The following is a 12,784-nucleotide window of genomic DNA, read 5'->3' on the forward strand; positions in this document are numbered from 1 at the left end:
TTTTTATAATCCATTTTAGGTGATCGAGGATTACCAGGTCCTGCAGTTGATATTAAAGGAGATAAAGGTGAACCAGGGCCACCAGGTTTTCCAGGAATGCCTGGTTCAGCAGGACCCGTTGGTAGGAATAATTTTTATCCTAAAAGTTTAGGAATTAATCAATAAAGATTTTGATAAATTATACATTTGCAATTTCTCTATTAATATTTTAACTGAATAAAGTATTCTTTTACTTTTACATAAATAATGTAAATTGTTAACTGTTCAGGACTTAATGGACCACCTGGAATTGAAGGAGAAAAAGGTGACATGGGAGTACCAGGTGCAACTGGTTATCCGGGTCCTTCAGGTCCAAGAGGCGAAAAAGGTATATAATAATAACAAATATTTTGCAAGCAAATAAATATAAAAATTATTAAATTCTTCCATTTCTGCACTTATATTTTAGGTAATGTTGGTCCTCAAGGACTGTCAGGCATTCCCGGAACAACAGTCAAAGGAGAAAAGGGATTACCAGGTAAATATATACAAAGTATAGTCAAAACAACAATATTATGTTATATAAAATGTTTTGTATATTATGGTCAAACTAAAATTCTTAAGTTATTAATTTTTATTAACGATATACTTTGAATCCTTTAACAAAATGTCTTAATTAATTTTGTTATATTGTTTAGGATTATTGGGTAAACATGGCAGAGATGGACTTTCTGGCTTATCAGGAGAGAAAGGTAAAACATTTAGAAATTTAGTTTATTTTTACTCGGTAATCCAACCAAATAATTTTAAACATGTTGTAGAAACTATAATATTATTAATATTATACAAACAATGCAATAAATTAATAAATAATAAATGTGGTACATGGTACCTACATGTTATATTGATAATGTAATTAAAAACGTAAAAATGTTTTACATTTAGTTATCTATAGAAGCGTTAGTACTTACTATTGGTAACTGTTAGGTACATATCCAAAATATATCAAATATTTTTAAATTTTAAATTAAAACTTTGATTAGAAAATGCTCTATTTTTTTAAAACAAATATATTAGGATCTATAGAAGATAAAACAAGAAAAATTCACCTGTTTTAAAAATTCATATCATGTTATTAGATTTATCTTCATATTTGACTAAGTACTGTTTGAATGGCAAATGAGTCTTTTTAGTATGAAAAACAGTCCGTTTAGGATCTATTAATTAATAATAATATTGTATACAAAATTACATATTTATAGTAGAATATGGTCTCATAAATATTTGTAAATTTGGATTGATTATATGAACTAATATGACATCATACTAATAATATTGTGATAAAAATTAAAATAAATATTGGCAGGTAGGTAGGTAGTAATAGTAATCAACACTAATCATGTAGTTTATATTACCTACAATAGGTAGTCAACAATATCCGAAATTTTTATACTTTATAATGATCAATTTGTAGATCAATTTATCAATATTTATTTAGAAATGATAAACAACAACATTAATGATTATGATATATTATTATTTCAGGTGATAAAGGACTACCAGGATTACCAGGATTGCCTGGTTCTGTGGGACCAGTTGGTGTATGTATATTCTTATTATTTTAATGTGCCTTATATTTGTCCTAGTTTATTTTAAAATTAGTTTTCAACTTTCAGCAGAAATTAGTTAACAATTATTAATTACCTACCTTCAGTTTGATGAGTTTTAAAATTGATGTTTATTAATGAGTAATGCCCTTTAATTGAATAGATTTTTTAATATTTTCAGTTCCCCGGTTCACCAGGTGATGTTGGAGCGATTGGACCACCAGGTATATAATAATATAATATGATATAACAAAATAGAATCATCAAATATGTTTTTATTTATTATTATGATCGTCTATGTACAAAAAGTATTGATACAATACTTTTTATTGAGATTTTAAATCAATTTTTTTATTTATTTTAAATAGTTTAATTTTGTTTAAGCTTAAGTATTTATTTCAGTAAATACTATTATATTTTATTTCGTTTATAAAATCTAAAATGTTAAGTCCATATATATTAAAACTTACTCTTATTTACTTTAAATAATCAACATTACTTTTCAGGTTTCCCTGGATCTCCAGGATCAGATGGATTTCCGGGTATACCAGGAAAAGATGGCCCGCCAGGATTAATGGGTAACTAATATAGTTATAAGTTAATAATTTAATTTGTATAAAGCAACTATATTCATCATGTTAATATTGTATTAATAGCTATAAAACCAAAAATAATGATTAATACATATGTTATCTAATTATAGGATTCAAAGGAGAACCAGGAAACCCTGCACCTTATGGTGAAAAAGGAGATAAGGGTGATGTAGGTTTTTCAGGTAAATATTGTACATAATTTTAAATTTAATCTTAATGAATATTATATACTTCTTGTAAAAATATCAACAACGATGGATTCAATTTTAGTTTATAATGAGTTAATTATTTTAATTTTAGGGGAACCAGGTTATCCTGGATCTAAAGGTGATAAAGGAGATAGAGGTTATCCAGGTAAACAACAAAATATATTTCAACTAATTTTAAATAATATAAATAAATGAATAAGACCATTGAAAAGATACACATGGATCTTTGAGTATTTCCGTGGCTATTCAATATTCTATACCGGCTAACATCTACCACTATCACAAATATTTAATATATTATTTAATAATATTTTTACATTAGTAAAGTAGAATAAATGTTTGTATATTTAAGGACTTGAAGGAATGCAAGGTGTACAAGGTTTACCAGGTGACAAAGGAATGATTGGAGTTCCAGGAAAATTAGGTTTGTTCCACAAATTAAAAACCAAATTATTAATACTTGTTAGTTGTTCCTCATAGATTAACAACATAATATTAATAAACATTTTTAAACACCTATGTCTTAAATAAAATGTATTAATAAATGATAACAATTTTTAAACATGTTACTTTTATTTATGTTAAGGTATGCCTGGAATCTCTGGAATCAAAGGTGATAAAGGTGAACCAGGTTTGGCACCTCCACCGGGATCCAAAGGAGAACGTGGATTACCTGGTATTTTAAATTTTGAATATCTCACATAAATTTAAATATTTTGACATTTTTAACTAATAATACTTTTATAATCAATTTTAACTTATAATTAAATTTTTTAATTAGCTGGCATCTATATCAAATTTATTGTTTTTAATTTAGGACCTGTTGGTTGGCCAGGTGAAAAGGGAGATCCTGGCAATGACGGACTTCCTGGCTTAGACGGATTAAAAGGAAATATGGGTAAAATATAAGGAGAGAACTTTTTTAAATTTTCTGAACAAATTATATTTTATTTTTATTTAAAAATTTAGGTGTTCCTGGTTTGAATGGTCCAGTTGGTCCTCCTGGTTCAGAAGGTGAAAAGGGTGAACCAGGAGTAGAAGGGTCTCCAGGCTTACAGGTAGGTTATGCTATAAATAACAATATTTTTTTGGTATAATATGTATTATTTTTACACTATGTAGATTGTGATTACAAAAGTACGCATGGTGAAATTAATTAAACTAATATAGGTTAGGTACCTATTAAAATGCGGGAAAACATTTAAAAAATAATATTGCCTACACAATAAGATTTAGTTTTGGTTTCTGTATAGTACATAGTTATGCAAAATCTTTTCTATCTAAGATGAAATAAAAATAATATATATTTACATTTATTAAAATATAGGTATATAAATATTATAGACTTCTTATTCGCTGAATCGAATAAACAATCACATAACATTTAATGAATCAATTGTTATACCTAGTGAGATAGTCGTCCATCATATTTTCCAATCATTAAATTAATGAGTTTTTTGTACAACCCCGATTTATTTTATTAAGTACTGAGTTATTAAATACTTAAGTATTTTTAATTCAGCTTAAATATCCATATCATTAGTATTGAAGAGGAAACTATAGAATTTGATTAAAATTAAACATTATAATTGTTTTTTCAAAATTAATTAAAAAGAGCATGAGTTGTTGGAAACTTTAAATATTAAACGGAGATAGGTACATAACACCAAATAAAAATATTACTAATGTAGTAATGCTGTATATACTAAACTTATAAATGTGTATTCAGGGACAACCAGGTTTACGAGGAAACGATGGAGTTCCTGGTAAAGCTTGTGAATCAGAACCAAATTATTCAACTGGAATTTTACTGGTAAAACATAGTCAGAGTTCTTCGATACCTCAATGTGAACCAAACCACGCACAACTCTGGGATGGATTTAGTTTGTTATACATTGAAGGCAATGAAAAATCCCACAATCAAGATTTAGGTAACTTTTTATATTAATCATTGTTATTATTTTATAGAACTCTCTAATAGTATAATATTATTAAGGGATGTTTTCCGTTCCTCCATGGTAGATAAAATATACGAACTATCGGTACAGACCCTAAGGCCCTCTGTAGTCCTCTGTAGCTCTCTGTATAAATGTTGTGTTTGGTCTACACGCGGCGCGTGTCCTCGGCGTGAACTTACGATGGAGAAAATATTTTTAACGGTGACGGCGAGATACCCGTTGTCCTCGCACGCCTTCGGTATCGAGACCACATCCGGCCCGTCGGTGTCGCAGTACCTATCTGTAGAGGGCTACATTTATACCCTACCTATCTGAAAAAGTGGGCAAGTTTATGAAAATAATTAATTGTTGCAAGTTAATTCAATTAAATTGCCTTCAGTTAAGTTAAAAGTTAACAAAAAAAAATTGAACTAGATAAGTTTAAAGATGAGATAGAAAATAAACTTAACTTAACACAGTTAAAAAAAATTTCAATTTTTTTTCAAGTTACAATATTTTTAAGTCATCACGTTTAACACTGTGTAAAAAATAGATTATTATAATATATAATTAGAAACAAATTATATAATAATAATAATAATCGAAAAAGATTCATCGAATCAGTATTGCCTAGTTGGTTCCGCAGACACGAAAATAAAATTAACTTAACTGCATGATAATGATAATTAACTATAAAAAGTTAAGTTACAACAATAAACATTTTAACTGAATAATGCCCACCTTTGCTTATCTGTAGCACAGATAATGATTTTCTTATAACTGTGAAAAATTGGTGAGTTTACATATCCAAGATACTTGGCACAAAACTATTTTTTTTGTCACGCCTGCACCGAAAGTTTAGTTTTCGATGACGGTTGAAGCGTTGGAAAGCGACATTTTTCCGTCCAGCGGTCGGTAAAGTGGGAATCTCCAAGAGTACTGAGCTCAGATGTCACGCGTATTCTCTGAACAAACAGACACTAAAATCTATACTACGGTTCTCATAAAACATAAACTTTTGGTTACATCTTATACTTATATTATAACCTCCTTGCATGACGCGTACACATTTTTCTTTCATGGAATTGTTTTCGTATAATAATTTGGTTGTTGCATAGATCCTTGCATAATGTATTACCTTTGCCTTGATTACATGTTTTTATTCTTATTTTATTTTAATATAATAATTATTACTTATACTGAAATCTATACCACGGTCCTTACAAAACATAAACTTTTGGTTACATCTTATATTCATATTATAACCTCCATGCATGACGCTGAAAAAAAATAAAACCAAATAGTTTCTTTCATAAAATATTGTTTTCGTAGAATTGTCTGGTTGTTGCATAGATCCTAGACTGAATTACCTTTGTCGTGATCATTGAACGCAGAGGCGTGACAAAAAAATAGTATGTGTGGCTCGTGCGGGAAGGCAATTTCCACCCTAGCCACACAATATACTATTATATAAAGAAAAAAATATGATACATGAGCTACACATTTGGAGTAGCGCATTCTGTTCACCATTTCATGGTTTCAGTTGTCTGGGTATACCGTCCTGTTAAGTGCTTAAATTTATTCCAGTTAGGAAGTACCTATTGAAAGACCGTTATTATTTGAATTAAATTAGAAATGTATGCAAACCACATCGATTTAGATATTCCAGGCCAGAATAAATTGTACTTGAAATATTTGATTAATTGATTAATTAATTGCCTTAGTTTTAAGATATTTATGAGTTAGGAAAAAAAGTTTGACTAAGTTTGACGTTTGAGCTAGGTAGGTACTTTAAAAATATTATATAAATGATAACTTACATTATCATTGTAAACTATATTATCCTATACCTACATAATACATATACTAGGGAAATAATAATATAGACTTACTGTAAATGTATTAAATACATTATAAACATATAGGTACTTAGATTATTACTACTTAATAATAAAAATTTACATTCAGAAATGTCAAGATTACAAATTTTGATAATTTTCAGGATTTGCTGGTTCTTGTATCCGGAAGTTCTCCACCATGCCATTCTTGTTCTGTGACTTTAACAACGTATGCAACTATGCCAGTAGAAACGACAAGTCGTATTGGCTCAGCACTAATGCACCGTTACCGATGATGCCAGTTGAAGAAAGCGATATTCAAAAATACATTTCTAGGTAAAAACTATCATCGATATTAAATAATTGCTGCAGATTAATAATTATTATATTTTATTATTTTCTGTAATGCGTTTATAGATGTGTCGTATGCGAGGCTCCTGCCAACGTGATTGCTGTACACAGTCAGGCGTCAACGATTCCTGACTGTCCTAATGGTTGGGAAGGTCTGTGGATTGGATACAGTTTTGTGATGGTAAGTTTTCACTGAAACAGGTAGTTTTTGTAGTGTATTTGCACTGCGGAAAGTACTTAAAAAAACAGATGGTCGAACGAAATTTGAAAAAAAAATCATTTTAAACTTGTCGAAAAGTGGATATTACATATTACATAGGTACTTACATATAGATGCAAGTTATTTGATTGGAAAAGGTGAATTTTACATAATTTATTATAGTTGAATCAACAGTAATAATAATTATAATTATTATACAAGTATAAAAAGGAGTGTAATTCATCAGTTTCATGAAAATACGATTACTTGTAAGTTTAATTCGTGATCTATATATCGATTAAGTACCTATTGTACATGTTATAGTAAAAATAATTATTTAAATTTCATACAAGATTCCTCCTAAGTTATTTTTACAGCAATAAAAATACTAAAAATAAAAAGTCACCATTTTTCTTTAAATTTATAATTGTTTTTATTTTTATTTTTATAATTTAATTGAATTTTGAATATGTAATAAATAATAATTAATCATAAGATTATAAGTCTGAATATTAAAAAAAAAGAATTTGACTGTCTTTTATTATTTATTTTTCAAACTTTCTTTAATTTAATAAAAGTAGAGTCTATAGTAGCAAATATTATCTGGTATCGGAGTCAACATCATCCGTTTAGCTAAGGAAACACTGTGTAAACACTGTCAATTTAGGATGGTTAACTACGTTTGTGGAAGTTTCCTATTCTTCAAAATACTAAACATCGATATTAACTAATTTCATAAAGATGAAACTCTTCACCGTATTACTTATTTATACGTATCGAACTATCATAGAATCTGACTCATTAAATGAACTAGGTACAAAAATCATCATATAAACCTGATTTAGTTACCCCCGGTTTTAAATTGATTTCTTATGAGCTTACACAACTGTAACTGTTGTAGGTACACAACTTTTGGCACAATTTTCCGTTCATATTACCTAAACCTTTTACAATAGTAGTTGTTTGTTTCTGTTTGATTGCAGCACACGGCCGCGGGTGCGGAAGGTGGCGGTCAATCACTAGCCAGTCCTGGTTCGTGTCTGGAAGACTTTAGGGCAACGCCATTCATCGAGTGTAACGGGGCGCGAGGAACGTGTCATTATTTCGCAAACACTATGAGTTTTTGGATGGCCACCATCGACCCTGATGAACAGTTCACGAGCCCCAAGAGGCAAACGTTGAAGAAGGACGATAGTCGTACTCGCATTAGTAGATGTCAAGTGTGCATACGAACAACATAGAACAACGATGTCTTAAAGATACACGAAACGGATCATAATATGATCATATATTATAATATTTTTAATTTTTGATAATTTCGATGTATACATTTTTATGATTATTATTTATATTATTATTATTTTTATTATTATAATTATTACTACTATATTCACCAGTAGGTTAGGCACCTAAGTCGCTGTTGTATTATTTCCAAGCATTCGTTGTGTTCATTAATAATACATTTAAATCGAATTGAGTTCTTAATATTTTTAAAATAATATAAATATATATATTAAATGTATTTATAACGTTCATCACATAGTTCAATTAGAGTCATAAATCTCCGATTTATTGAATAATTTTTATCAACTCTGTGTGTATAAACTTATCCTAATAATGCGTACCTATATCTAAATAAAATATTAAAAAATAACAATACAAGTATGAAATTCATTCAAATACATCTATATATTAGAATTAAGATAAAATAATTAGAATGTAAAATACACAAAAGAGCCACATATTTTATGAAAATATTATCATTTTACATTTATGGACAACATTATACGAATTTATGTAATATATATATATAGATTACTAGCTTTCAACCATTTCATTGATGTTTCACTCTTACACTTAACTAATTCATACTGTATGAGGTATTATTCAATTCCCGTAAAATATTTAATATACTTAAATATAACCACGAGTTATATGTAAGAGACCACGGCCTATTAAAATGAGTCGTTTATTAAGGGGTTGTGTATAGAATATTAGTGAGAGTAATAGAAGCTAATTTATGTGTATGCTCTTGATTATTATTAATTACCATCAGAAACAAACTAATAACTATGCACTCAAATGCACATTGTATTCAGCAAGATTAGTTCTTGAGAAGTCACAAGGGAAAAACTAGAATTTAGAATCACAAAACACAGCTAATATTTACGTTTTTACTTATAGGGAAGTCAGAATTTTGAATGAGTTCAGAAGATTATCAATTGACACCGTTGGAAAAGACTTAAGACGTATGGAGATCGAGGGTTGTCCTACATTTATCTTAGGGGCTAGGTGATCGCAAAATTAGAATTTAGAACTACGAAATTCAGCTAATATTAACGTTATTATAATTGGGGTATTAAATTTTCAGCTGGAATTTAAAAGAATTACACATTTAATGTTGGATAATACTCAATACTAATGCAAGATTGTTAGATTGTTGCAAGATTGTTGCACAGATTGTTCTCTTTCAATTATAATAGTTGATCACAAAAATAGAATTAAGTACCACACAATTCCGCTAATATTTACTTTTTATTCTTATGAGGTGGTCAACATTCAACGGAAATTTAAAAGAATGACATATTTTGTGTATAGAAAAGACTCAAGACCAATGCGGATTTAACGTTGCCCTGCCGATATACTAGTGAATCGCAAAACTAGCATTTTGAACCACAGAACAACGTTCTTACTCTTGGGGTAGTCAGAATTTCAGAAAAAATCAGAAGATTATCAGTGATAGAGAAGACCAATGCAGGTACCTATATTGTTGTTCCATTGATATACTAGTTAATTGCAAAACTAGAATTTAGAACCGCAGAATTCTGCTAATATTAACGTTTTAGATTTTGAGCGGAGCGATGAATGTATTGATTTAAAAATTATGGGTTTTTTTTTTAAATTCTTAATTTAAATTTTTTTTTCTTTTTGTGTAAACGATAACTAATACAAACAATGGTTTGATTATTATGAACAGTATTTTGTTCGATGGGAATTTGAATCTAGTGGATGCATTCGGGATTTAAAATTTCAAAAAGTTTTCAAAAGCGCTGAAAAAAAACAAAAAAAAAAATTAGAAAAACGGAAATTTTGTTTATTAGTGTAACTCTTAAAACAATTACCGTAAACACATGACATTTTCACTAAATATTTATATTAGCTATTTCTATACACCATAAATACTTTGTCTTGTTTTGATCTGTCTGCATACATTTTCAGTTTCCAATTTTTCTAGTTTTTTTTTTCTATAAATACCAAACAATAACATTTTATTCGTAGGGTTAAAAAGCTTGAAAATTTAATACAAGGCTCTTAATATATAGTTACAATGGTATTTGAAAAATATTAAATATACATACATATTCACAATTTTTTTTATAAGCATTTCAATTTTTACAACATTGGATATTAATTTGATTTCTCAAGTATCGATTTTCTTAAATTGTTTTCAAAAATGAATGACTACATATGTAGATACTTGAAATACTAAAATACTAAATTTTTACACCATATGTTTACATTATCAGTTTCTATACTTGATAAAATGTTAAAAATATTTTGACTCGTTTTGACCTGTTTACGTACTGTATATTATAATCACCGAATTTCGCTAATGTTAACGTTTTTACTCTTGGGATAGTTAGAATTTCAGAAAAAAGCAAAAGATTATCACTTGAAACCAATTAGTAAGACTTAAGACCAATACAGATATAATGATGTGGCCCCACTTATATACTAGTTGGGAAAACTACTAATGGGAAAACTAATAATTAGAACCACAAAACATCCCTTCCAACATAGCATTTCCCAATGTGAAAACTGGTTTGAACGTTGAGATTGAGTTGAATTTAAAGTCTAAAAATGAGGTTTAAAAAAATTAGATGGAGTGTTTATTTTTAAACATTTAAATTAGAAAAATATTTGATATTGTATAAACATGAACATTAACTCGGGAAACGAATTTAGAATATAAATAATGTCCATAACTGTCGCGGAAACTTAATATAAATATAGTTGGTGGGGAGTAATTAGGTACTTAATTGGAAAAACCTTGATTTTCTAAAGAGTAATATAGAGTATTGTCACCCGTTCAAGGCTTACCTACCACACAGGCACACAGCTATTTGGAAAATCGAATCTTGTGCAATTAAAAAGGTCAAAAATATAATTTTTTTTTATTTTACTTATCTGGCGTATTCTGAAAAGTTATTTAGTATTCAAATTGTATAATATTATACGCTGTGATTTATAAACGTACACAATTAAATGTTATAGTGCTTTAAACATTCACAAAGACATTTGTGTATTTGACTGTTATTTGACTGTTTGTGCATAGGTACTGTTGTGGACCATGTGTCTTAAGATTTTTCTAAGAGGAGCCTGGCTATGAAGACTTAATTTGATTCTTGTGTAGAAATATGTTAGTGTCATCCTTTCTACTATTAATGATTAATGCGAATCCGTTGAGAAACAGAAGTCTTTATTGTCACAGGATCATCCTTAAGTGGTACAAAAAAATCTCAACGATTCGAAAATATGGTTTCTAAGTGTGTTTGAAAATTACAAAAATCAGATTTTGAATATAATATGCATAATTTAACCATAAAATAGTGCGAGGAAGCTTAAATAATAACTCATAAGTACATATAGATAAATATGATTGACTGCAGCCAATAAGAAGTGGAGAACTACGATACAGGCGAAGTAAAGAGCGGGGGTTGCGTATCAAAGAAACTGTGATGATACCTGTCTTATATATTACCATAATATATATTTTTTCACAATATACACATAAGCACATTGATTCCATTGTAACGTGGGTTCCATGTTTTGACTAGCTTTAATTTTTACACTGCACAATTGATGTGTACATGGATGTTGTGCACTATTGCGCTACTACATACCGCCCGAACGCGGACAACCACCCGGCCCTCGAAATAACCCAAACTGAATAATATTAATCTCATATTCAGAATTTCTATATTTATATTTTTATGTTTCGAAACATAGTGTTAATAGCACTTTGGGTTGATGCACTTAGCTGTATTATTATGAATAATGTTTTCAATATGTCTTGAGTAAACAGCTCAAAACAAGTCAAAATATTTTGAACATTTTATGAAGATTAGAATTGATATAATAAACATATGATATAAATCTCAAGTATCTACGTTTATTCGTTTTTGAATTACAACAAAATAAGAAAATCGCTACATGAGAAATCAAGTGGATATCCAATCTTGTAAAAATTTAAACTTTAAACGCTCATAAAAATTTAATTTGAGTTTCTATAGATACCTATTTTTTGTTGATAAAGGTAGATAACCTTATACGGTATCATGTATAACATTTTAAAATCTTAGATTCAAAAAGAAAATTTTTAGGGATTCCTAACTCAAAATAATTTGCACATTATCGTGATTTTTTCGCCTTTTGTCAAAATTTGAAATTTAAATTATTATAAAAAAAAAATAATGACTGTGGATTTTTCGGCCGTACGTCCCTCGAAATAACCCAAACCAAATTCTCAAGCCTGGGTAAGTTAATGATAATTTTTAACCGAGTTAAGTTAAGTTGATGGAAAACATTTTAAAAAGTTTAAAGTTAACAGTTAACCTAATTTTTTTTAACTCAGTTAAGTTAAAAGTTATATGAACATTTTAAATTAATTTATTAACTTAAGTTAATATCTTTTTTTTTATATCTATGTAAATACCCAGTAATATTGTTTAAAATAATAAAAATCATAAATATTATTGAGCACAGGAAATAGCTAATGGCTTTTCTATACATGGAATTAAATTATTAGGTAGGTACTGAATTAATGGAATTATGTAGTAGGTACTGAAAGCATACGAAATACGAAAATGCCGAAATGAATACAATCTGTTGATTTATAAATAAATAAATAACTTATTTATGTCGAAAATATTTTATAATATGTTCTTGAGAATTGTACATTTGTGATTTGTATTAATATCAATAAAATAACATTAATAAGATAATAATTATATCATATTATTACTTATTATTATTACAATATACCCATATGCCGCAGTACTATGGTATGG

General features: G+C 28.4%; 1 protein-coding gene across 1 annotated transcript in view; it reads left to right on the forward strand.

Annotated features, from left to right (window-relative positions):
• Positions 1-8,235, forward strand: part of LOC132937036 (collagen alpha-1(IV) chain) — a 47,951-nt gene extending 39,716 nt beyond the window's left edge. Inside the window, exons 53-69 of the mRNA XM_061003869.1 lie at positions 20-121; positions 269-367; positions 449-517; positions 678-731; positions 1,525-1,580; positions 1,768-1,810; positions 2,093-2,164; positions 2,290-2,361; positions 2,480-2,533; positions 2,741-2,812; positions 2,975-3,064; positions 3,206-3,286; positions 3,358-3,446; positions 4,118-4,319; positions 6,328-6,499; positions 6,581-6,695; positions 7,697-8,235. Coding sequence (XP_060859852.1) covers positions 20-121; positions 269-367; positions 449-517; positions 678-731; positions 1,525-1,580; positions 1,768-1,810; positions 2,093-2,164; positions 2,290-2,361; positions 2,480-2,533; positions 2,741-2,812; positions 2,975-3,064; positions 3,206-3,286; positions 3,358-3,446; positions 4,118-4,319; positions 6,328-6,499; positions 6,581-6,695; positions 7,697-7,954 — 1,700 coding nt within the window. The 3' untranslated portion in view covers positions 7,955-8,235. The remainder of the gene's footprint in view (positions 1-19; positions 122-268; positions 368-448; positions 518-677; positions 732-1,524; positions 1,581-1,767; positions 1,811-2,092; positions 2,165-2,289; positions 2,362-2,479; positions 2,534-2,740; positions 2,813-2,974; positions 3,065-3,205; positions 3,287-3,357; positions 3,447-4,117; positions 4,320-6,327; positions 6,500-6,580; positions 6,696-7,696) is intronic.
• The last annotated feature ends 4,549 nt before the right edge of the window (positions 8,236-12,784 follow it).

The sequence above is a fragment of the Metopolophium dirhodum genome, chromosome 1 (genome assembly GCF_019925205.1).
Source record: "Metopolophium dirhodum isolate CAU chromosome 1, ASM1992520v1, whole genome shotgun sequence".
Taxonomy (NCBI): domain Eukaryota; kingdom Metazoa; phylum Arthropoda; class Insecta; order Hemiptera; family Aphididae; genus Metopolophium; species Metopolophium dirhodum.